At 31.7% G+C, this 26100-nt stretch overlaps 3 protein-coding genes and 1 long non-coding RNA gene across 10 annotated transcripts in view; 2 read left to right on the plus strand and 2 right to left on the minus strand.

Annotated features, from left to right (window-relative positions):
• Positions 1 to 11101, minus strand: part of LOC108756558 (ferritin subunit) — a 12782-nt gene extending 1681 nt beyond the window's left edge. Inside the window, exons 1-2 of the mRNA XM_018500450.1 lie at positions 11091 to 11101; positions 1858 to 1973 (exon numbers count right to left, since the gene is read on the minus strand). Coding sequence (XP_018355952.1) covers positions 1858 to 1930 — 73 coding nt within the window. The 5' untranslated portion in view covers positions 1931 to 1973; positions 11091 to 11101. The remainder of the gene's footprint in view (positions 1 to 1857; positions 1974 to 11090) is intronic.
• Positions 2440 to 4260, plus strand: LOC108756559 (ferritin heavy polypeptide-like 17). 2 transcript variants are annotated; one of them, XM_018500451.1, is made up of 4 exons: positions 2440 to 2612; positions 3162 to 3263; positions 3476 to 3753; positions 3832 to 4260. In XM_018500451.1, the coding sequence occupies exons 2-4, from the start codon at positions 3167 to 3169 to the stop codon at positions 4120 to 4122; spliced, it is 666 nt and encodes a 221-aa protein (XP_018355953.1). In that variant the 5' UTR covers positions 2440 to 2612; positions 3162 to 3166; the 3' UTR covers positions 4123 to 4260. The 2 variants fall into 2 exon arrangements, with proteins under 2 accessions (XP_018355953.1, XP_018355954.1); XM_018500452.1 differs by lacking the exon at positions 2440 to 2612 and adding an exon at positions 2929 to 2953.
• Positions 11102 to 11776: 675 nt separating the features above from the next.
• LOC108756555 (1-phosphatidylinositol 4,5-bisphosphate phosphodiesterase gamma-1) lies at positions 11777 to 21393 on the minus strand. Of its 3 annotated transcripts, XM_018500446.1 has the most exons (21): positions 21099 to 21235; positions 20710 to 20989; positions 20228 to 20422; positions 19540 to 19689; positions 19333 to 19471; positions 19007 to 19169; positions 18600 to 18913; positions 18324 to 18530; positions 17803 to 18223; positions 16540 to 16851; positions 15692 to 15873; positions 15411 to 15588; positions 15234 to 15299; positions 14884 to 15075; positions 14315 to 14536; positions 14033 to 14239; positions 13556 to 13937; positions 13344 to 13483; positions 12435 to 12542; positions 12234 to 12332; positions 11777 to 12149 (listed from the first exon to the last, which is right to left on the minus strand). In XM_018500446.1, exons 3-20 carry the CDS (start codon positions 20400 to 20402, stop codon positions 12318 to 12320), a joined length of 3573 nt encoding a protein of 1190 aa, XP_018355948.1. In that variant the 5' UTR covers positions 20403 to 20422; positions 20710 to 20989; positions 21099 to 21235; the 3' UTR covers positions 11777 to 12149; positions 12234 to 12317. The 3 variants fall into 3 exon arrangements, with proteins under 3 accessions (XP_018355948.1, XP_018355946.1, XP_018355947.1); XM_018500444.1 differs by lacking the exons at positions 20710 to 20989; positions 21099 to 21235 and adding an exon at positions 21251 to 21393; XM_018500445.1 differs by having other exon boundaries at positions 20710 to 21235.
• A 455-nt stretch (positions 21394 to 21848) lies between these two features.
• LOC108756537 lies at positions 21849 to 23691 on the plus strand. Of its 4 annotated transcripts, none has more exons than XR_001939839.1 (3): positions 21849 to 22095; positions 22706 to 22794; positions 22910 to 23691. It is a non-coding gene; the product is annotated as an uncharacterized LOC108756537 (long non-coding RNA). The 4 variants fall into 4 exon arrangements; XR_001939837.1 differs by lacking the exon at positions 21849 to 22095 and adding an exon at positions 22104 to 22218; XR_001939840.1 differs by lacking the exon at positions 21849 to 22095 and adding an exon at positions 22104 to 22206.
• The last annotated feature ends 2409 nt before the right edge of the window (positions 23692 to 26100 follow it).

The following is a 26100-nucleotide window of genomic DNA, read 5'->3' on the forward strand; positions in this document are numbered from 1 at the left end:
GATATATAATATTAGTAAATTAAAATTGTTTGTGTATTGTAATAGAATTAAATCTATTTTACAAAATATATGCAAATGAATCAGAATCGAATCATCATTTATCATAATGGACTTGCATCACACGTAGCATAGATACATAGACATGTCAGTGGATGAGTAATATAAATTGAAATGGACTTTGAAATCAGTATGTATACACCCCATCGCGACTTATTATCAAAGGCTTTGTACAAAACAAAGTCAAGTCAATGATGAAGTGAATTGATTTACTGTAGAAGAGATAAGTATAGACGCGACATACGTTGATAAGTAATTATTACTTGGTAATGATTAATTTTTCATAATTATAAATGAAAAAAAATCTTTTCCACAATAAGATTAATTTTTGAATTAAATTTTTCTGTTGACGAAATGAAAAGATCTCCCTCTTCGTATTTTCAAATGTACATATGTAAATTAACATGTACATATTTAAATAGAAATTTTCATTATCGTTGAATCGCATAGATATCACGAGAGACCACAGCTGAGGCAACTGCGTACCAACACTGACTATACAGCTCTCTTTATCATGTGCTGATAATAGCTCTGTCGATTTCCTGCAACTGATTTTCTCTAACGACTCTAGTTTTATCATCATTTATACATATATTGATATGTAAAGCGATAATACTGGTGATACTGAATCGGGTCATAAAAACAAGATTTGATAAAATCATGTGGATAAAATAATACATGTGTCACAAAGATAAAATGCCTTTCCTTGTCGCTAACTTGAGAAATATTCTATTCTCTACTTCAATTCTATAATTCATTTAAAAAAGTTTAGACTAAAAATCGTATATCTATGTTGACGCGCCTATGGTAAGACGATTTTGTGAATGCTACATTGAAATGTGTAATCTAATATTATATATTTAGTTTAGTTTGGATATACACAACATAGATATTTCATTGTTTCTCTAGTCAATTGTATAATACTCTATACACAGAGAATGAGAAAGAAGAAACAAAGACTGTATTCTTGATACGATTTACAAAACTGTAAAATTGAAAATCAATTATGTCCACGTATTATAGATATAGAACCAAGTAGTTGAAATCTCTTTCAAAGTTTTATGTAATAAGCACAATATGCGTATTTATTTCATGAAATATTTACAAAGGCAAACAATTGTATACATAATATTACTTTTTTCTTTTTCACAAATATAGGTAGTTATCTTGGAAGGATAGAAGGCAATAATGGACAATGAAAACTGTTTGTTTCATCAGAGTGAGTCAAGTTTGGCAACAAAATGGAAGAATTTTAGAAAAGGAAAAACAGTAAGCTTAACCGAGATTACAGATAATCTTATATTAGTAGGACGGGGACATGAGCAGGCCAATGGAGAAAGAGCTTAAACACAACTCTCTTCCAAAGGTCACATTGCTCAATCAAAACAAACTATTGCATTCACATGCTTACTACTTTTCACGCGGAGTCACTCCATGTTTCACGAGGCGCGCAAAGCACTCCTCGTCGTATTTTGGTACTAAGGAATCGATTATGTACTATATTTCGAAATAAAGTGAAAATTACAAAAAGTGAGTGAATTTGCTAGAATATTTCCATTAATCAATATCTCTCTAGTGAATTCGCTCACTTTATTTAATTTTTATCATTTCGTTTCAAGATACGGAAGACGATGCTCGCATTGAATGATGAAATTAATTTTTTTTTACATCGGAGAAAGTGGGAGAGACAACCGGGATAAAGGAAGGATCGAACGACGAGGTCACGAGGAGCGATGCTGGAAAAGAGATGAGATGAGAGGAGAGGAGGGAGAGAAACTACGCATGTCGATTGTAACTTACACTTGAGCCCGTCTCCAAAGGTGCCATTGATACAGGCTAGGATGAAAAAGACGTAGAGCAGCCTCGTCATCATGATGCAACAAAGAGATTAGAATCTTCGAAAGAGTTGCCAAGTTCTCAGGAAAGAATCTCTTCCGTCTGGCGTGGTCTGCCGAGGTCTGGCGAAGTCTGGCGACAGGACGCGCGGCGGATCGTTCACCTCGTTCAGAAGCAACCTTTATACGCACTGGTATAGAAGGCTGCCTTCGTCGAAGTTAGGTAAGAAAGCGCAGCGACGACGACTAAACGCGTCTGGATGTCATCGATTACCTTACAACAATGACTGCGATCATTCGATTAACGCGGGACATTCGCACTTTAACCTTAGGCCACAGGCGGGGAGCGGGGATAACTACGAGTACGACGGACAAACGTGGACGAACGGCAACGACGACGATAACGAAGGCGTTGAAATCTACTGCTTTCATTGGCTTTCATCTACCGTTTCCTGTCCCGCAGGTCCCGCTAGCTCTCTCGCGCGACGCCTGCGCTTGCGCCGTGCTGCCTCTCCTTCCCTCGCCCCCCCCTTCGTCAGCTGACTCATTGCTGCTACCCAGAGTGAAAACTCCCATCTCTGCGCTGGGCAACGTTCATTGTCGAAGGAACGTCGAAGCGAGAGTATTCACGTTTCTTCTCATCGAACGTTGCTTACCGTTCGCTGCGAAAAAGGTAGATTCGAGACATCATTCAAGCTTTGCTCCATCAATCTTCTGCACGTACGTATTCTGCGTATACTAAGAGACTTTTCGTATACTTTTCAAAAAGGACTCGCTGCGCTTTTCCACTCTTGATTCTTTCTCTCGCGGATTGCACTTGCTTGATCGTACTATACATCGTAAACGTATTGCGCACTATTGGTCTACATTGTGCTGCGTCGCGAAGTACGTCACGAGCACTCGCACGGCACGTGTGTCCTCTCCGGGAAAGAGAGAGAGAGAGAGAGAGAGAGAGAAACGTGTTGTGAAAATATTCTTGTCTATTCTTATCACGAGTCACAAACAATCTCCCAACGCTCGATCGAATTCAACTTCGATTCTCTTTTGTATCCATTACTTGAGTAAATAATGTTTCTATTTCTTCAAAACAACGCAAGGACATGATTATCGTCAGCACTCGTGTTATTGTCAACAGTTTTTGTTCAATTCTTCAATTCTTCAATTCTTGTCGTTTTTAATGTTTTCGAATAATATACTATATTCCATGCACGTGTATATGTATACTACATCTAGAAAAAGTATTTATTTTTATAATCTATTAAATTTCAGCAAAGATGTTGTTCTTCGGAGTATTGTCTCTTCTTTTCCTAGCCGTTTCTGGAGAATACTGTTATACTGACATTGAAAGCGCCTGTAGCACCAATCCTAAAAGTACGTGGATGTTTGTTGGCATGAAATTATTTCAGAATAAATAGAAATATTAACATTACCTTTCAGAGTGTTATATTTTGCTGCATTGATCAATTGCGTCATTTATTTAATTCTAGTATCTAATCTTCAATTTTCTTTTATTATTATTATATCATTAAGATATATCTTTTGTAATCTCGATAAAAAATATGTTCTTATCTCGATGGTTCTAGATGGTGGATTAATATCAAACTGTAATGCCAAATACGGAGCTATCGATACTCTTCAGGCTGAGCTGCAAGCATATGTAAATGCTAATATTGAAACAAGTTTTGAATTTCTTCTGATGTCTACACATTTCGGAAACTACGAAGCTAATCGAGAAGGATTTAAGGGACTTTACCGCAAACTTTCAGATAAATCGTGGGAAGAAGCGATAGACTTGATCAAATATATTGCACATCGTGGTGGCAGAATGGATCTCAATCAGCTTCCACGTTCTAAGAAACCTGTGAGTATAATCTATTTTTTTCAGTTCATCTTCCACTTACGAAAAGATTTTATCAATATTATCATCATTTATTCATAGATCAAGGATAGCAAAGTATTAGAATTAACTGAATTGAATAGTCTGGCTAAAGCACTTGACAGTCAGAAGCAACTTGCCGAAGAAGCGTTACGCATTCACACTCAATCACAGCATCATGCTAAACAGGATGCGGCTGTTGCTCATTATATCGAGGAACATTTCATGGACTCATTGTCCGAACGTGTGAGACGGCTAGCAGGTTATTCAAATGACCTCAAAAATATGCTCGAAGAGCGTGATGCATCGCTTTCCGTATTCCTATTTGACGAGTATCTTAAGAGCACTTTCTAAGGGGACCTGTCTACAGTTATATATATGTAACTTAGAATACATATATTTCAATTATGTTATTACTATTTTTGTCTTTATAACTCTAATGTTAGATCTTTCATATGTAAAATACATGAAATAAATGCATATAGAAATTTATTTGATATTTCTTATATTCTGCGACATAACATGTATGTATGCTGCATAAATATAACATCTACGCACACACGCACACTTTAGCCTTTTTAAAGATTACTTATGATTCACGTCTATACTACTCTGTAAAATTCTTCGATTGATATTTCATCTAATCATATTTGTAACGAAGCAAAATTTACTATATAGAATTTTCTTTAGAATGTATTGTTGCTCTTTTCTTTTTTCACAGTGTGTCTAAATTGTGCATCATTCGTGAATCATTATACAAAGACAGATAACGGACGTACACTTTCCAATTCTGACTTACAAACGCATATAGGTATTTAAAATTACAATGATTGAAGTGTTGTAACATTCTAAACAATTCTAGTATACAACACAATCAAGATATAGATAAGAGAATTATAATGTAGTGATATATCTAGAGCATGTTATAACTGGAAAGATAATAAATGATAGATAGTAAATAGTAAAATAGAGGTATATATAATGCATATTGTATAATAACTATGTACATAATTATTGAGGAAGACCAAAGATCTATAGGATAATACTAAAAGTATTCTGTATTGAAAAATATGTCTGATTTATAAATCTAATTTATTTGAGCGTCGTTCACCGATTCTACAATAAACGATAGAATATTAGAGTTAAATATACATACTAGAGACTTTTTTCATGAATTCCTTTCATCATCTTATGTATTTTTGACTATAAAGGATAAAAGTTTTGTGCATTTTCTCATCTAGAAAATGTAATTATACTTTCTATAGAATACAATTATTAATTGCCCATTGCGTGCGCGCGCGCGTGTGTGTCCCGCGTGCGCATATTATCTCTAATAAATTTATGCTCTGATTTTGACAATCACATTGTATGCAAACGTACATACATACAATATTATTTTGTTCATTATTATTACATGTATTGTCAATATGGAAATAGGTATGTATTATGTGCTATTTCTGTATTCCATGTTAATGCAACCATGTTAATATCCATGTAATGATATGTTTGATACTACTAATTATAGTGTCTTGTGCTATATTTATTACATTTTTCTTTTTTATTTAATTAGATATTTTTTTTATCGCATAATCAACAACTATATTCCTTTCGTTCCAAATAAAAGCAATTATATTAATATTACAAATATAAAATATAATAATTTAACAAACTTAATTTTTACAAAGAAAAATTGTTCAGTCATATAATATGTAGAGCTATTTTTTTTTAAAACAAATCGATACATTATTTTAATCCTTTTGTGTGGCATATTTTTCTAAACAGATTTCTATGAGTGATCTTCAACATGTTTTAGCCATCGATTGTTATCCGTTAAAGATTTAACAGATTTATTAACAAAATAAATTTAAGAAATTAACATCTCTTTTCTACTATACATTAAACAAAAATTCTCTGTATTAAAATAAATTTTTTGCATAAAGAAGAAACATTTTTTAAGTATAATTTTTATGTTTTTTAAGCAGAAAATTTGTGTCTTCTCCTGCCTAGGGGCAGTGGGCCAAGACTTTCCACGCAAAGCGAGGCCTACCCCGCCTCCCTTCTTACTTAGAGGAACACGACCTTCTAGGCAGGGATGGGGAGGGATGTAATGACTAATATAGACCTCGCTTAATATGGAAAGTTGTGCACTTCTAGACAGAGGGGAGGGGGAGATGGGGTGGATCTCGTTTCGCGTGGAAAGTCCTACCCCTTGGCAGAGAGGAAGGCGGACCTCGCTTCACGTGGAAAGTTGTACTTAGTCAATCCATCTCATATCTCTCCCTGCTCAGAGTCATTCGACTTTTCATGCAAAGTGGGGAAATAATTACCATGTTTTTTATTGTCACACCCCAGATACCATGACAAAAACCTTAAATTTATAATAAACACTTTATTGGAGAATGATTACTCCTGATTTTATTTTTGAGACGATAAATCTAAGATTAAAAGCGTTATTTCATAAATAATCCAAAGCACAATACTACTAAACAATACTAATACTCGCCACCAGAACAAGAACGTACTTCTTAGTTCATATTACTGTATATTCAATCGATCTCGGATAAATTCAGGAGTATTACTAGCAATTTGAACATGAAACTGGCATTTCTCAGTTTAAATAAACTTGGAAGTTTTGTGAAAGTTCACAAAGATATTCTCCCGAAAGAGTCAAATAAGAATGTAGTATATAAAATAGAGTGCAAAAATTACAACGCGACATACGTAGGACAAACCTGCAGAAAATTAAAAACGAAAATTCATGAACATCGTCGACAAATTAACAATTCCACTGATGCTACATCGGCCATTACGGATCATAGACTTTCATTTAATCACGATTTCGATTGGGAAAACGTCAAAATTTTAGACCGTGAATGTTATTTAGAAAGAAGATTGGTATCTGAGATGTTACATGTATAAATGCAAAATAATTAACCTACAGTCTGACACAGAATTTTTACATCACGCTTATATTTCGATTTTAAACAGATTATAAATAATTTATTATTTTAACGCTTCACTTTATGCTTGTAAACCATGACAATATATGTATGTATCTGCGACACACTTTCAAATAATATCGTCAATCTTAACTCTGCCGTGTCTTGACTAATTAATACGTAGGTTGCTAGAAAAGTCTGCAAACAATATGAAAAAAAACATGTAAAATTTGATAAATGGCTTTGTTGTTTTTTGAAGTATTCGCCTTTAAGATCGATACATTTTTGCATACGCTTGAGTCAATTTTCGAAGCATTTTTCCACTCTAAGGCTGTAACCTCAGAAATCAGTGTACGAAATGTTTTAACAGCTGCTTCAGGCGACTCAAATCGCTCACCATGCATCTTATTTTTAATTTTTGGAAACAAAAAGAAGTCATTAGGTGATAAATCAGGTGAATACGGACAATGAGTCATCAATTCGACATTATTATTGGATAAAAAATCAACGGTTTGACGTGCTGTGTGACAGCTGGCGTTGTCATGATGAAGGATGATGCGACAATTTCGGTTTGTTCTACGCAATTCATTTATGACTTCTGGCAAACAAATTGTTGTATACCAATCAGTATTTACAGTCTTTCGATCCTCTAAAGCCACGGTTGTCACATGTCCGGTATAACCGAAGAAATAAACAATCATTTGCTTGGCAGCACTGCGTGAACGAACAAATTTTGTTTGTTTCGATTCATTTTGAAATACCCAAACAGTGGATTGTTGTTTACTTTCGGGCTCATACAAATAGATCCATGTTTCGTCCCCAGTAACGATATTGTAGACCAAATTTGACCGATCTCGGTTGAATTTCTTGAGCATTTTTTTGTTCCATTTAACACGAGCCCTGTTTTTGAGCTTCGGTGAAATTGTGTGGGATCCAACGACTGCAAAGTTTCCGTACGCTCAAGTGATCATGCAAAATCGTATGTATTGCTTTCATGTCAATGCCTAAGGATGCCTGAATCTCGCGGTATGTTATATGTCGGTCTCGCTCAATCATTTCACGCACAGCATCAACATTAGTGGCAACAACAGACGTGGATGGACGACCTTCACGGAATTCATCACTAAGAAAGGTCCACGCTAGAATTCGGCAAACCAATTATAAACAGTTCTATTGGATGGTGCTTCATCCCCAAAAGCCAAATGAAGTCGATCGATGCATTGTTTCGGAGTTAGATTACATTTGTAATTGTAAAAAATTGTTGCCCGAAAATTTTCACGGGAAATTTCCATTTTCTTACAAAATAACTTCTTTTAAAATACTGTGCAAACAAAACTAATTGACTTGGGTACAAACTGTCAATTGAATTATAGGTTAAAAATGTCTAATTTTACGGATATGATAGTAGCAGAACGTTGGCGCCATTGGAAGTACTAGATTGCAGAAACTTTTCCAGCAGCCTACTAGGAGCAGAGTATTATCTTATACTCTGACTATTTATATATATCTTTTATAATGTGTGGTTATTGCAATTCTTGGACTTTATTCTTATAATTATTTGTTCCTGTAATCACATCTCTCAGCATCAAATGGTAAGCCACATATTTTCATTAGTATTTATAATTTATCAATTTCACGGTACCTTTTCACATTCGTTCCAGAAATGAATTGTATAAGATTGCAACAAAATTCATACACCTCACTTAGGATCTTTCAATTCTTTAATGATTGCTATTGATGCATAGGTGATGTCTCATATTTTTGAAGAATTGTATTAACACTGATGATGACTCTAAAAAGAGTTGAAATGTTAGTTTTTAATGAAATACATGCAATCAATTTTCTGCACTAATTAACATCATTATTTGATCACGCTCCAACAACTGCGTTATACTCTCATTTGCTCAATTTCTCGATTTTATTTGAAGAGTCATAGGGAAATTAAAATATTTGCGTTATTAATTTTTTAAATAATTACCAATTTTTTATTGTTAATAACTTTTTAACGAATAACGAGCGATCGTTAAAACCTACTAAAGATCACTCAGGATCACGACCTTGACAAAATATCAAGGTCAAGTTATTGGAAGAGAGGGGATGGGGGGTTCCTTAATATAAACTTTTGCCCAGATTTCAAAAATGCTAAATAGTACAAATCCAATATGACTGCCATATAGAGGTAATTAGTGTAAGTCTAAATAAATATAAATCAGATATACAAAGGGTTTTCAGATTGTTAACATAAATATCTAAATTTCAAAGTCAACCAGAATTTGTCAAAACTGCTGAAATATCTAGTTTAGTTACTGTAATTTCTTGCTAATGCCAACGTTTCATGAACCTTGCCATTCACTTCATCAGGGCGAGTAGTGCATTGATATTCAGTATCAGCACTCTTAATCCTGATGAAGTGAATTGCAAATTTCATGAAACGTGGCATTAGCAATAGATTACGACATGATGATAAAATCCTATGGCATTTCTGAAGAAAATCCGTGATAGCCTTAACAATATTATCTAGTTCATGCGTTATGAAAATGATTAAAAATATGATTTTAAGAGAAGGTTTTAACCCTTTCTTTCTCGAAAACTTTAGTGATAGACACTTTTTGGAGTCATTTGTATTCAGTGCATCTTATTTACTATAGAACGACCTTTTATTACAAGAAATATGTAACATAGTGTAATTTTTATCTTCACACACGTAATTTTTTTATAAAGAAATCTAGCAGCATATACAAATTAAAAAAAAATATTTAATAAAATTTTGAAATTTTTATCTGAAATATTTTTTAAGAAACCATAGTTTTCGTAAAAATTACTATTTTTTTCAAAATTATTTCTTTATAAATAATTAAAGAAAAATGAACAATCGAGTATAAAGATCATAAAAACATATAAAGTATTAATGTATCAAAAAAAAGTGAAATCATAACTGGTTTCTTAAAACAATTGTAAAAATGAAAAAGAAAAATATGAGAACTATACTTCCTACTGCCACACAATGGTTTAAGAGCATAAACTGTTAAAAAATGTAACGCACGCACGCACGCACGCACGCACGCAGGGTATCCTATTTTAAATTACGACAAATTTCTCTTGAATAGTTCATTTTAGAGAAGAATGTTTCAAGCAAAAGTTTTATGACTTCGAGGGGGACATAAGATGATATCATTGGTTTGACCTTGAGTAGCGTTGTCAAGGTCAGAGCAAGGTCACTTCGAATTTTTTAAACGGAATCTTTTATTTTTCATTATATATTCTTGCAGCTTAAGAACTTTTCAAAACACTATAATAAAATATTTTTTCAGTACTTTGCGAGTTATGAGGCTTAAAAGTTACAGTACCGTCGGTAATGTTGTCCAGATCATGATTCTGAACAATATTCAAGAGGTTTTAGCCATCGGACATCTTGAGTAATGCTAATGCCGGCGGTGGTATAACTTGCAAACCTTATAACTCGAGAAGTACTTAATGAAAATGAACTTAATTATAGTGTTTTGGAAAGCTCTCAAGGTAAGCTACAAGAATATATAATGAAAAATGGGTAGTTTTATTTAAAAAATTTAAAGTGACTTTGTCCTCACCTTGACAATGCCACCCAAGGTCTAATCAATGGTATCATCTTATGTTCCTCTCGAAGTTACAAAACTTTTGTCTGAAACATTTTTCTCTAAAATATACTGTTCAAGAGAAATTTGAGGTCGTTATTTAAAGTGGAACAATATGATTGGAAACGAGACCGTTTATATTAAAACTTGAAATCGACCAGGAGTCGAACCCGGATCTCTTGCATTTCATGCGAGCGTTCTAAACCTTTAGACTACTGAGGCAATATTTTTCGCAATAAGTTTATTACAGTTTTTTAAGATTCGGGAAATTTTGAAGAAATTATTTGTTTCAGATTGATTGTGTAAATATCCAATAATCTATCGGCGCGCAATTATTATTTCTGAAAATTAATTTAATTTAAATGAGTGTATATTATATAGTAGTTCAACTTCTTATCACTCGGACCGGTAAGGCGCTTCGTATTTCAAGTTTTAAAATGGAACATCCTGTATACGCAGGGTGTAGCAAAATTTGTTGCCAAGCGCTCTTGTGTAGATAGAGTGGACTAAACTGAGTTGAAAAGTCCTCTATCATTTAGCAATTTTCGCAATAGTTAACAAGATATTAATTATTAAAAATCGCTAAATATTGGTTTTCAATAATTTTTTACTCAAATACTTATCAACTTTAGAAAAACAGCGAGAGACAAAAATTGTTCATGTTTTTCTTATAAAATTCTGAGAATTTTTTCAGAATTTTTTAATACCGTATTTTCTCACGTTAGTAAAAATAATTGCCAATAAGAAAATACAGCACTAAAAAGTTCATAACAAGTTCTGAAAAAATTCTTAGAGTTCTATGAGAAGAAAATAAATTTTTGCCTGTTGCAGGTTTTTGGAAAGTTGATAGTATTTGATAAAAAAATTATTGAAGACCAATATTCGGCAATTTTTAGTAATTAAGGCTCCTGAGTAGTTATCACAGTCATATTGAATTGTAACATTAGAAGCGAAAAATGATATGTTAATTTTTATTACGTGCCATTTATAAATAAAGACAATTTGAATAAAACAAAATGATGAGATTATTTTAAAACATTTGTAAAAATGGACGAAAACTATTACTTATTTTTCTTGACAGTCAATAAATAATCGTAAAAAGTGATAAAAGGTATGAAGTGCTTTTATTTAATGCGCACACGCAGCTTATTTTACACGTCCATTTTTACTTTTTATGATTATTTATTGATTGTCAGGGGGGACAAGCATAGTTCTCGTCTATTTTTACAAATGTTTAAAGCAATTTCATGCTTTAAACGTTATTACGTTTATTACGTCAAATGACGTAATAAAAATTAACATGTTATTTCTCACGTTATGATTTAATATAATTGTGATGACTACTCAGGAGCCCTAATATCTTGTTAACTGCGAAAATTGCAAAATGGTAGAGGATTTTTCGACTCAGTTTAACCCACTCTATCTACACAAAAGCGCTTAGCAAAAAATTACACCCTGTATATATAATAAAATATGTTACAACTTGAATAATGTCTGACAGTGTCTATATGTCATAGCAATAAAACCTATGTAGTATATTATTTCTCTTTCCTGAGTCTTTTTAATTATTCTAAATTTTAATTCTTCCCCCCTGTTCTTCTCAATAAGAGAATATTTATTCATTTACCTTTGTTTCATATTGTAATTACAGAAATACTTTTAACATATTGTTGCAATTATGTTGTCTAATTTGTCATAATGCAACATAAATATATACAGTCTTTTAACGATATGTGATATAGTCTGATCTAAAACATATGTTAGTTTTATATTATTATGTACTAGCGCAATATATACGTTTCACTTACGATGATTTGTAGATTTATATCATCTAAAATAAACAGATAATATATTAGTACACATACAACAGAATTTATCTAAGATAAATATCTACTGTCATATACTTTATAAATACCTTATTTCATATACTAATTTACTAGTTTTACTAGCTTGCATATTTAATATTCTATAACACAGGTTTAATCTTGGTTGTTTTATTTTACATATTATGTACCTATAAGAGACAAAAAATTTTATTAAAATATAAAAACAAATCATATAAATTTTAATTTAAATATCAATATAATAAATAACTTTGGATGAAATATCTCAATACCGATGGAGTTGTAATATTGATGTGTACTAATAAGGAAGCAAGCTCAAGATCTTCGCTATATATGTTTTTTAATGGAACACTTCTATATCCCATTCTTAAACAGCGTACCTGAATAAAATGAAATTTGAATAGGAAACAAAGATTTTAAGTAAGAATGTTCTAAATAACGTTAAACATAAATGTTTGGGTATCATGCCGAATAGGGAGACATATGTTGTCAAGGTCATGATCCTGAGTGACCTTCACCAGGTTTTAGCCGTCACTCGTTAAAAAGTTATTAACAAAAAAGTTTATCAATAAAGTCTAACTTTTGAATACAACTGTGCTCTGATGAAACAAATTCTCTGCTTTAACAATATATTTTTAGCAAAATATTTTCTTATATAATTTCTTATATAATTTTTGTGTTTTTAGAGTAGAGAATTTGCGTTGTTAAAGCAGGGAATGTTTTTATATTTCTGCTATATACAATATTAAAAACTATTCTATATCCTTCCTTGTTTACGTAATAACTTTTCGCGTGAAACGATTTTCACCCCAGCTCCTCTCCCTGCTTCAGATGCACACGACTTCCACTCTACCTCTCCCCTTGCCAAGGGATATCTTTGACTATGACTTTCCACGCGAAGCAACTTGGCGAGATATGGAAAGTCATGTGCCCCTTGGCAGGGGGAAGGTGAGAGTCGCTTCGCATGGAAAGTTGTAAAATATATTTTAAAGCAGAAAATTTCTGTTTTATATAGTAGAAAAGAGATATCATTTTTCAAACTTTTTTTGTTAATAAATTTTTAATAAATGACGAGCTAAAACCTGATGATCACTCAGGGGTCATGATCTTGACAACATATGTCATCGGAACTGTCTCCCTTATTCGGTAAATGTTTTTATAAATAACAATTAAATACCTACAGGATAAGTAGCTTGTCCTATGAAATTGCTGTCGCCAAACATATCTTCGTCTTGTACTAAAAATCGTATAAGAGCAAAATATGGATTGAATACTTCAAATTCACATATTTCATTCCACATTGGATTAAATCCATTATCCTCTATAAATTGAAGAATTATGTTTAGTTAATGTAGTGTTTGATGAAATTATAATTTGAAATATAGATATTTACGTATCGTCCTTGTTGTTAATTTTGTTCCAGAGTCAAAATCTGCGCCTATAATTTCGATTTCGACGGATGGACTGGCAGTGCCTCTTCCCGATCTCATTAAATGTCTTGCTCCAATAATTTTTAAGCTGATTTTGAGTGAGTCAACTCCATACAATGTATTTTTGTCGTATGGATTAAAGTCATGTCTAAACATGAATTCTGGTTTCAATAAATAGCCACAATTGCCATTCTCCTTAAACTTAGCCTGATTCAATTGCATTGATTTATCTCCGGTCTGATAGTTCAAAGCTACCATCTGACAACCAGAATTCCACATTGGTATAGGATTATAATTAGATGAATCGATTCGTTGCCCCTTTGGATAAACTCTACTAAATTGAATCTATAAAGAAAAATAATTTATATTACTAAATATCTACTTTTGCATTTCATTATTTTAATCCATCCATATTCTCTTTATTTCTCGATATTTATTACCTGATGATATTTTATAAAAAATTTATTTTCTTGTTGACACATTAATTTTTCAGCCTTTGTTTCAGGGAAACTACTCATTTCATTGAACGTAAATCCCTTAGTTCTTATTCGTTCTATGTTAAATGCAACTGATCTACAATATACTATAAGATTAGACATTTCCTTGGCTATTCTCCATGCTCTTTCCATCTCTTTATGTTGACTTTCCTAATAAAAGTAGTAAAAAATGCACACGATGCTGAATAATATTTAAATTTTATATAAAGGAAATTATATATTTACCCTAACACTTGCATTTTGTGCAGTCTCTTTGATACTTGACATCCATTCTAACGCAGCATCTTTCGAAGGCGTCGCGACTTCAAATACTGAACACATACTAGGATTTTGTATTCTTAAAATCCATTCCAAACCTAGTCTTTCCCCAACTGTTAATTCTACTACAGCACCCATAATATCTAATGAACCTTTTTGCAAGCTACCAAGCATCATAGAATCCGCTGACTAAAAAAAGAACAAATTTATAGTATTTATTATATATAAGACATTTATTCTTTGAAGTTAGATGCAATACACTATATCATAAACTTTGAATAAAACCTGTGGCATACGAGACTTGTTTTCCTGCTGGATTGCTGGCTGGATTAGAATCTTACTACCGTATTGACTGTGATGCTGGCACTGACAGCATCGCAGCCAATACGGTAACAAGATTTTAATTCAGCTAGCAATCCAGCAGGAAAACAAGCATCGTATGCCGCAGGCTTAATTATATGATATGATGTGTTTTATATTATCATTACAGTTTTTTCTGACCATTCATATGCTTAAATATAAAATTCAAAACTTACGTCTCCTTGAGATTCTTGTTGATCAATTTGTTCTACATAATTAGCAGGAAACCAATGTTGTTTTTTACCACCATAATCACCTCTCCACCAGCCTCCACTTTGTGGATTAACGTTAGTAATTATAGCATGTTTGACTAAGGTCAATTCATCGTCTCTTTTAGCTTTATAATCGTAAATAGCTTTAACAGTAACCTTTAAAATAATTTTCGATATATTAATATGTTGAATTATACATATCTATGATTAATATCTACTTCTACGAAAAAATATTTCTATATATATTTTTATCACATTATAAGAATTGGTAAATATGAATTTGATAATTATCGACATCATTTCGGAAACCTTACTTTTGACGTAAAACTTGTAGGATCCATATAACCTGGGATGCCATAAACAGATCCATCATCATTATCCTAAGTACAGAGGAAAAGGAATGTTACAATATTTCATATCTTTTAGCAGTTTGATATATTTACATGTTATATAAACACGAATAAAAATCGAACAAAAGTAAATGTACATACCAAACCCATTCTTCTGATAACATCTTGATTAACAGGGTGGCTTAATTTAATTTTTTTGAACAATGGATGCCGTTCGTAATAATTGACTAGTTCAACTAAACTCTCAAATTCTACGGTTCCAGTGGTATAGAGCCTCCCTTCGAGTTTTATTTTACAGTGTTTTATCTTCTTTTCCGCTCTATAATAATAGATTATAATTTACATGTGTTAGTACAAGAAGTAAATTAACTATATAAAATCTACAGTTATATAGAAAACATACAAGCTTTAAGGAAATATACCTAAATGAAATTGCATAGCAATTACTCTCTCTTTCACTAGGTCTTACTAAAAATGCACCATCTATAGGGATACGCTTTAGCATTTCTTCTGCTGCGATTCGAGTACATTCGGGATGCCACCATTCTTTCTCTTCATGTTTGTTTGGTTGAGGCACTGGTTCTTGTAATGTGATTAGAAATTCCTATTCATAAAAAATAATCATGTATTTCATGGTCTTATTTCAAAACAAATACTTTTGTTCCTGATTCAGGATGTATACACACGTACATTTGCACATGTGTACGAGGGTCGTTCGATAAGTTTGGTAAATCTTTATAAAATAGTGTAACAATCCATTTGATGACGTGATACTTGAAAATTATGACTCTTTAAACCCTTCCAGACCAAATGTCAGCTAAAATTGATGCGTTGTTTACATTTAATTGACATTTAAAGCGAATGAAAAATTTAGCAGTTGCCGCGTACAAAAATGAAAAGAGGGAAAAATAAAAGTGATTCCGTGCAAAATTGCAGATTTGGCTTCGTCCACTTTATTCTTTGTCCACTTAATTTTGCATGGAATTCGTTTCCTTTTTTATTTTTATACGCGGCAACTGCTAAATTGTTCACTCGCTTTAAATGATAACTGCTTAATTTTTCGCTCTCTTTAAACAACTACCAAACGTGAACAACGCATCTATTCTAGTTGAAATTTGACTTGGAAGAGTTTGAAGAATGATACTTTCCAGGTGTCATGTCAAACAAAGTTACTCATAAAGATTTACCAGACTTATTGAATAATCCACATATATATAGAATATTTTTATCATGATAATACATTGTATTTTTTATAATATATTGCACTTACTTGACTTCTAAGTGGATGATTACGATAATGAGTAATTAAACTGTACAGACTGTCAAAACAATTGGTGTCAATAAGATAATACTGCGTTTGACCCATTTCTTGCTTCAGTTTAATACGACAATGGTTCACCTTTCCTTTACGCCAAAATGATAAACAATAATCGCCCACAAATGTAACACATTGTCGTACTAGAAAAGTACCGTCTCCAAGATAGGAATAACGTCGTAATAATTCTTCAGCTTCTTCTCTTCCTCTTGCTAATTTTCCATGAAACCATTTCTCTCCAAAGTGTAATTCATCATTTGGCGCGCCCTTTTAAAATTTTTTAAAATACAAGTTATTTTAACATAATGTTTAACATACATTTATATTTATTATAAACAAGGTTGGGTAGTAATTAGTCAATAAATTAAAAGTTAAATAAAATATGAACAAGTTAATAATTTTTAACTTAATTTAATTACTTTTAAATGTTAATTTATTAACTTTTGTTTAAGTTAGTTTTTTTATCTCTCTAAATACTATATTATATTTTGCAATTAATACAATATTATTTGCTATAAAATCTTAAACGTTGGAGAATTCGTTTCAAAAAAAGTTTAACGATGTATGATGGATGCGACGTAATGCTAAAAAATGAACATGGATTGGATCTGCATTTAGGAAATGCTATCAATGCTGTTGTGTTATGCTATTCTTGTTTTACGTCTGATGAGTAATAAAGAATAAAAACTTTTTTACATAATTTTCAAAGAACAAGCATGACCAGTACAAAGAGAAATACAAGATTACTTACATTTTTTAAAATAACATTTTATTTTTCTTTTATAATATAAATATGAAAATATTTATGTAAAAATACTAAAAATCAGTTTCTTATTGTACAAAAAATATCTTTATTTCATATAATTTACAAATAAAATATTAAATTTATCTGATAATCTATATTGTAATTGTTTGATTTTTAAGAAATTATTTAAAGAAATCCAATTTTTTTTAAATTAAGATATTCTAATTTTTAATAAAAATGATTTTCAAAATTAACTTTTTATTTAACTTGAGTTAATTTAATTTTAAAGTAACTTTAACTGAGTTAGTCTTTTGTTTATTCAACTTTTACCTTAACTACAATAATTTTATAAACCATTAACTTTAACTTAATTTATTAAAAATATATATATTAACTTACCCAATACTGATTATAAATCATAATTAATAATGAATCTACTTTGTATTTTTTTTACATGTATATAATGTACATACATCTAATGATCTACGAATGCCGTTTTCCTCATCGTCATCGTGTTCGGTTTCCTGAGCTCTTGAAAATGTGTCTGTATAAAATAACTTTTGTTGTGTCAATACAAAAAAATGAGGATTCCATTCTCTATCAATTGGATCTTCCAGATAAAGAATTCCATTTTTTACGGTATTTCTAAGATCCATCTCTTGTCTGCTTTCATCATTTCGAATAAGAAATGAGGATTCATCAACACCATCAGGAAGTTTCTTGTGTTTTAACAAAATTTTTCTACGTAATGCATATGGTGAAGGTAGACAAGTTTCATTCTTGTCAACAGGTTGGACTAACAACATGTCACCAAATACTTCTTGCATAGTCGTTGCCATTTTACGTTGTTGGGGCAAAGTACAATTATCCTCGATAGATAAAATCACAGGATACCTACGTAAATAAAAGGTGTCAATAGAAAAATAATAGCTATGTAAAAATAATCAGTTTGATTGTTTCTTTTCATCTTTGCTCTTTTCTTTTTGAGACTTACTCAGATGTAGCAAAAGCATGCTCCTTGATCGTTTTAATAACATCCAAAAATTTAATCTTGGTGGTGAGAGTGTGTCCATGAAATATAAATGGCATTCCATCTGGACCATCCCAACAATCAAGCTCTATACATCTGCATCCTGCTCTCAGCGCACGGACATAGGCCTGACAGCTACTTTCGCTGCTAATCTGATCTCCCATCAAGTATCTAGAAAATCATACATATAGTCCGAGTAGTTAAAACACATGCATTTTCATTTCTTTAAAGGTTACATACGTGTTATGCGATGATGCTATCCAATAATATGCAAGGGGTCGAGTCATATCTTGAGAAACTTGGTTGAATTTTTGATTCCATATGTCGTTATGCTTAGAAAATAAGAAGTCTATAAATTCTGAAAAAGTAAAGTATGGCTCTTGTATGTCCCTTTGAGAATCTTGTAAATAGTCTCTAATGAAACGCGATATTTCTAATTCATTATTCCCCAATTTGTCTTGTTGCTCAGTTACTAAAAAATTTTGGAATTCTTGGAGCGTAATAGTTTGTCCAGTTTTAGAATAATTCAACAATTTATGCCAATCCACGAGATTCTGTAAAAATATTATACCAATTACAATTTGTGCACAGATAAGTGCTGACGCTGATCTCTTTTCATATACAAGAATACTACAATATTTACTCACATTTTGATCAAACATTAGTTTATGGTACAGAATGACAAAATCATCAAAACCAAGTTCATTTCGGTTTCTCGTATCTACTTCTTGGAACAATTCTCTGAGTCTATTTGTAGCAATTTTGCAATTAACCCGAGGCAAAAATGCTTTTACATCTTTCAACGTGACCCTGTCAGTCGGTATAATAAACATGAAAACAATAGTTAATAATTTTTTTATATATTGATATAAAAAAAGTAGTGATAAATAATCTATAGATAAATTGCATCCATCATCATATAGAGAGAAATATGTAAAATATAAGAATAAATTGTATTAGAAAAGAAACTTACGTTTCACGAGAATTTTCCATCGCGTAAAATTCTTTTCTAAGCCATCTTTCAACTTGTAATGGATATGGTGCATTTATAGTATCTTGTACCCAGTGACGTAATCCTTTGAACCATAGTTCACATTCTTTCTCACTAAGAGCTGATATAAATAATATGTTTTAGCAAAAGTAACCAACACTTAAAGTAATCAAAGAATATCATATTTACCAGATATCGAAAGAGTTTTCAGTCTAAATTCGGATCCATAATATATTACAAAACATCTTAAATTTTCAATTCTCTTAGCATCTTCAGGCCATTTTTCAAAGTCTTTAGATTGTTTTCCTATTCTAACTTCTTTAACCTCTCTTATTTCCACTGTAAATAAATAATATTTAATAAATTAAAATAAATATTTAAACAATCATTGATATGCATGCATAATTCAATAAATATGTAGTATCTACAATTCCTTGTAGATCTTATTCTAATAGATATCATGCATAACAATATATACATGATAATGATGTATTTTTTACACATTTCACAATCCAGACATTTTATTTATATCACAGAATAATACGATACTATATTAATTCTTATATAAGAATATTAAAATATAATCAATTGTAAAATTTAAAATTTTCGTTATATATATATATATTATATATATATATATTATTATTAATTTCGTTAAATATATATATATATATTTCTATTGATTAAATTTTACAATTGATTAATTTTGTTCTTAAATACACATTTGTGTCAATTACAGGCGATATATTTGCAATATCACAATATTTATCCATTTCTATTATAGACATTTATGTATATGTATAAATTTATATATACCTACAAAAATATTAAATAAATAGAATTGAAATGCTACAGTTTTGTGCAGAGAGGATCATACCTGAACCATCGAAAGGTCTAAAAGTCGCACTCCTCGACCAAACAATTTGTCTAGTTTCTCTCCTTATCATCAAAGTTTTTTTTTCCGGCCGTTTTCTTGGAAAGAATTTAGTTACTACTGTACCCCTCTCAAGTTGACTAATAATTTGTTCCATTTCGGGAATAATTCCATTCATTTTTCAACAATCTTATTACTCTGTAATGAATAACATAATGTAAATCTATAATAATGTAATTTTATAAACTTGATATGTATCACTTAATATAATTTCAAAAAATGCTATACCCTGTCAAATTGATAAATAAAAACATTTATTTTATATAAAATATTTAAATAAGTCAAAACAAAGATAATGTTGAAGGTACTTGATTTGGTATATTAAATGATACAAAATAGTTTTCAGAACATGTATAACTCTTTATTATACAAAAAATTGAGTAACACAAATTGTGCCATTATTACAGAAATAAAATATTTCTTACATTACAAATATGTATACTATAAAGATAATGCGTTGTAGCATACCAATCGTATCTAATCGTATCTCCCACTCGTGTTTTTAAAAGGTTGTGAATTACATTTCATATATATGTACGTTCTATCTGACTTACGAATTTAATCTTAATAATCTAATTTATATTTTATCCGCCGCCATATCTCCATATCCTCCATATCCTTTGCGAGGAATACACATTTTCGCATTTTCGAACTTTCTCTACCAGTCGAAACATCTTGTAACCTCTATTGTAAGATAAACCTAACCTAAACGATTTTCATCAAGATTGTTTTTGTACAAGATAATGTACATGGCGTGTAAATAAAATGATTATAATTATAACCGATACGACTCGACATACGTGAGCCTACATACGTATTCTAATATGCTCCGTTTGATCTTTCTCGAAAACGTCAGTTTTAAAAGATAGTATTCGTTATGTTATCGTGAATTTTTTTCAATGCGCGTCGCGATTTCCATCATTCTTTTATCACGATGTTTATGATGTACTTAAAGATATGTCATACCTGTCTCCGAAACGCGACACACTGTTGATTATGCTATATAAACACGTTTTACTTATCATGTGTAGGTATTGTTCACATTCGCGTTTACATGAATTACAGACTTCTGATTGTTTCCGGTGCGATCGTGTCATAGGAAAGAACTTGAGAGAAGAGAAAAGAGTTTCATACATACGACGTCAAATTAATGCATACGGATCAACGCATGCGCAGGATGAAATCACAAGGTGCATAAGCTCGGAATCAGACTTTGCATTCAAGATTGAGATTAAAGATTAAAGATTAAAGATTGAAATTTCACCAATAAAGACAAAGAAATTTTGACTTCTTTTGTTCTGATTGGTTAAACTTCAATCTTTCAATCTCATTCTTCAATGCGTAGTGTCTGATTCCGGTCTAATACCCGTGTGATACTACGCATTGGAGATTGAGGATTGCAAATTAAAGATTAGAATTCGACCAATCAGGTTTTAATTTTAATTCGGTTCGTTTTAATTGGCTGAATTCTAATCCTCAATTCGCAATCTTCAGTCTCCAATGTAGTATGATGCGGGCATTATAGAATTGCGGAATAGAAGGTGTGGTCACAAGTATAAGTACATACAGTATGGACACTGAACTTTTTATGTGGTCTCCAATTTTTAGTGTACATGCGTCGATTTCCAACCAGGAATATGGCTGCCTTCAATAAAGCCTGCAGCACACGATGCTTGTTTTCCTGCTGGATTGCTAGCTGTGATGCTAGCACCGACAACATTACAGCTAATACGATGACAAAATTCTAATTCAGTTAGCAATCTAGCAGGAAAACGAGCATCGTGTGCTGCAGGCTTAAGTTGAAATTGCAGGTTAGGCTAGATTAGCTGAATCTCCTTCCCATAAAATATAATTAACCCTTTCGCTTACAATATCGTGTGAGACTCGTGGTAAGGAAATCGGGCCAAACATGAGTATCACGGGTGAGAGCCGTGGTATGTCTTTCGTATAAAGCTTAATTTTTTTTCATTTGTAAGAGAAAAGTAGGGTTAATAAAATTAAGTGTTACTAAAAAATTAAATCAAATTTTTTCGGAGACGCTATGTTGTGTAGACCGTTATATTTGTATCCAATAAAGTATTCTCGTAATAAAGTATGCGCGTGCGTGCGCGCGTGCGTGCGTGTATACCAAGGTTTCCGACTCTGAAGATCTGAGCCGCTTGAGGTACCGAAATTTTAATCAGTGCAATCTAGTGCAATATAGTCTTTTTTTTGCAAAGAATTCGAGGTTTTAATAACAGCCAGCTAATTCGTCAAAATAAGTTCGCAAGAAATGATATTTTGTGTACATATGCTTTTTTTCTCTTCAGGAGAAAAGAAGAGGAAGAAAGATAAATGGATACCTGGACAATTATTCAATATTATATCTATATTCATTTTATTCGTTCATATACATTTCATTATTTTATCATCCTTTTCTAGAATCGGTTATCAAAACGAAAAACACTACAAATGCTGAAGTGGAAAGGTACATGCAAGAGTGGATGCGACGGGCCGGCGATAGAATAAGAGTAATGCAAAGTAGAAAATAAATTTTATGATACAGATGCAATATATATGATAATATATAATATATACCTAGATTGATACAAAAATAATGTCAGTTTTTCTGTCTTAAACTGTTAGGACTGCTAGTCCAAGTTCCGCATGCATGGAGCTGAGGGGATGAACGCAACAGGCATTGAATTATAAGACCGATTTGGTCGTATCCAGGCTCCGGACCGCAAGCGAGCCGAGGGAAAGGACCGACGCAAATTGAGAAGCACTTCGTCCTAAGGCTCCTAACGAGCCGGAGGTCGAAGTGGAAACCTCAACTCATGCTCCGCTGAACGGATACACGAGTCGGACGTACTTTTAATTTAAACGGTCCAAACTGGGTCAGTGTGTCGGGAGGGTGCACTTTAACGCCAGATGTGCCAGTATGTCCGTATGTTTCGGCTTTCGGTCATGAAACTTAATCCAAGTGACCAGTGACAAGTGAAGGGCGAAGTGGAATTGCGGGAGAGCTTACAATAAATACAAGGAGAGGTTTTTCAAATTAACAAACGAGGATTTAATTTAATAGTACTATAACAAAACCAATATTTAGTAATATATTTTTCTTAAGTATAAAATATAATTCTTTGGTTCTTTATTCTGAAATGTGTTAACGTAAGGATTTATATTGTCTGAGTGTGTGAAAGTAGCAGTATTGTGTAGCAGAAGGGAGAAGTTACGGAGAGGATAGCGAGGGAATAAAAAGAGAAGGAAAAAGAGAAGTTTTGGTGAGTGGATTTGAGAGGGTTCGGCCTGATTTTCCTCGGATGATGACAGGGAGCAAGCAATTACCGTGAGGCAAAGGTAACAGATTGAAATTATAGTGTGAACGGATTGCAATGTTTTTATTTTCTTGTACATAGGGGGGCAAAAAGGAGAAAGAAAGAAAGAAAAGAAAAAAATAAAATAAAAATAAATGAATAATAAAAAGAGACAAAATGAAATATTGAAATGAATTACCGAAAGAAAAAGCGAGGAGGGGGCCAGAAAATAGAGATATACGATTTACTGAAATGCTCATCGGTGGGGGTCCTCCAACCAGGATTTGCAGGGTTGATGATGTTTCTTTAGCACTGACTCTAAATCTTTAAATCTTACTGACCAAGCATGCGAGGTCGATGGAATTTTTCCCGCACTGCTTCTAAACTCTGAGTTCTAAAGTGTTGGCCGAAGAAAATAAGAACTTCGAACCGTTATGTCTGTCCCCAGAGAGAAATTAGAAAAAAGACACTGAGTCCTGCAGAACTGGGGTTTTTATTTCGGCCAATAAAGTATGCTACGAGCTGAAATATTATTTAAAGCTGAAGACAAAAACCGATATTATTTTTGTACCTTACAACTTAATAGATTAAGAATATAGTTACTATAGGTATAATTATATTTATATAAGAAAATATTTGTATGCATGCTACCATGTTAATGCGTATGTTCTATACAGAGTATCCCAATTAATTAAAAATTAATTAATATTTCAGGGAGCGAACGAGGATGAAATTTTGAACTAAAAGTTCCTTTGTCAATTTTGGTTCAGATTTAATTTATTGATTTATTAATTCGTTAATTTGAAAAATTAGAATAATTGTCAATTAATTAGAATAAGTTTCAATCGAGATAATGCATAGCAACCATGAGGAGTCTCATGGCGTACTCATGGTATGTTCCTGCATACTCCGCGTGCATAGTCTGCGTGCTACCTGATTGCGATCAACTTTAATCGTTAATAATTCGGTAAGTAATGGTTTGAGCTAAAATTAACAAAGGAATTTTTAGTTCAAAATTTCATCCTCTTGCATTCCCTGAAATATTAATTAATTGTTATAGGACACTCTATATGTATAACCCATATATATCGGTTAATGTGAAAAATATTACTCAATCCTCAGTAGTTAAAAAATTAAGCATACCCAACCAGACATTGAGAAACCTGGGTTGAACTTTGGCTGAGGTAATATTTGTCGCAATAAGTTTTTTACACTTTATTATATATAAGATGCTAGTAGCAAACTGACGATCGAAAATTAATTTGTGAGATTATCATTATTTCAAACGAAATATATAAAAGAGTAGAAATATTTATCCCAACATCTAACTTTGATCGCTTAGAGCTTCTTGTACTTAAATGAAAACATATATGTATATATAGCAAAATATATATTTTGTATTGCATCATCGCATTATCTTGTCTATTTTATTTTACTTGCGTGTAATAATTCTATTTTATTTGCATGAACATTTCCAAAAACGTGCTAATTTATTATAGAACAATATTATCGCTAATAATTATATTAAAATATTTATTATATTTATTATATTTTCTTCAAAATGTTCATTTTTGCATATCTGATCATATTGTTTTATATGACAATAAGAGTTTACATGAGTATATTGTGCTTCTCTGGAAAATAAAATTTATTATAATAAGATCTCTCAGCTAACCAAAATTGATAATAAGATACCGTATAGTCATTTTCTGGATAGTTAATGTTTCCACTTCTGTGTTAACTTATTGAGCACTGATAACTATAAGATATCTTTCAGTTATCAAAAACTTAACGAAGAAATAGAACATTAATTATATAGAAGTTGAATATTCGATAATTTGTCAGTTTTAATTAATAATAGTTGATTATTTTCGAGACAATAGTCGACTATTAGTCGACATTCAGATTTGATTAAAAAGTCGATTCTTGACTTCTCCTGTCTAATTGTAGTTGACTTTTTTGAGATTTTCGTCAAGTATTAATCGACTATTAGCCGACATTCGGGCTGACTTTGAAGTCGACTCTTGACTTTTCCAGTCAACTTATAGTCACAGTATATACAGTAGCGCAACTTTTCTGATTTTATGTTGGCCAAAATGGAGTGCGCATGTGTGAAATAAGTAAGTTGTCCCATCTTTTTTCCTCCTTTTTTATTGCTCTTTCTCTCCCTTTCTCTCTGTATTTAAATAAGCGTTTCAATGTTCTACTTAAACATTTGTCTTTCAAGCATACATGCTTTGAGGGAAGTATTACGTGTATTGTCCATTTGGTGAAATGTGTGAGAAATTTCGAGAGATTGATCTAATTTTTGTGAAAAAATGATAAAGTGAAAAAGTGTACAAAAGTAACATAGAAAATCGAGCAAGAAAGATTTCTTTTTATTTATTGTATTTTAAACTTATTTTTTAGACATATGTATATAAATTTCTTTTATATCAGTTTTCTCATAATATATTCATAAATATATAATTACATAATATTTCTTTATACAAAAATACATTTTTAAGTTAATTTAATATT

Source organism: Trachymyrmex septentrionalis, unplaced genomic scaffold (assembly GCF_001594115.1).
Source record: "Trachymyrmex septentrionalis isolate Tsep2-gDNA-1 unplaced genomic scaffold, Tsep1.0 scaffold128, whole genome shotgun sequence".
Classification (NCBI taxonomy): domain Eukaryota; kingdom Metazoa; phylum Arthropoda; class Insecta; order Hymenoptera; family Formicidae; genus Trachymyrmex; species Trachymyrmex septentrionalis.

Excerpts from the sequence above, each read along its gene's own strand:
- LOC108756559 (XM_018500451.1), top strand. The coding sequence starts at position 3,167 with ATGTTGTTCTTCGGAGTATTGTCTCTTCTTTTCCTAGCCGTTTCTGGA. Across the intron at positions 3,264-3,475 it reads CTGTAGCACCAATCCTAAAA|ATGGTGGATTAATATCAAAC; the intron begins GTACGTGGATGT and ends CGATGGTTCTAG. Across the intron at positions 3,754-3,831 it reads TTCCACGTTCTAAGAAACCT|ATCAAGGATAGCAAAGTATT; the intron begins GTGAGTATAATC and ends ATTTATTCATAG.
- LOC108756555 (XM_018500444.1), bottom strand. The coding sequence starts at position 20,402 with ATGAATGGAATTATTCCCGAAATGGAACAAATTATTAGTCAACTTGAG. Across the intron at positions 15,589-15,691 it reads TGCTATGCAATTTCATTTAG|AGCGGAAAAGAAGATAAAAC; the intron begins GTATATTTCCTT and ends CTATTATTATAG. Across the intron at positions 13,484-13,555 it reads ATTAACAACAAGGACGATAC|AGGATAATGGATTTAATCCA; the intron begins GTAAATATCTAT and ends TTCAATTTATAG.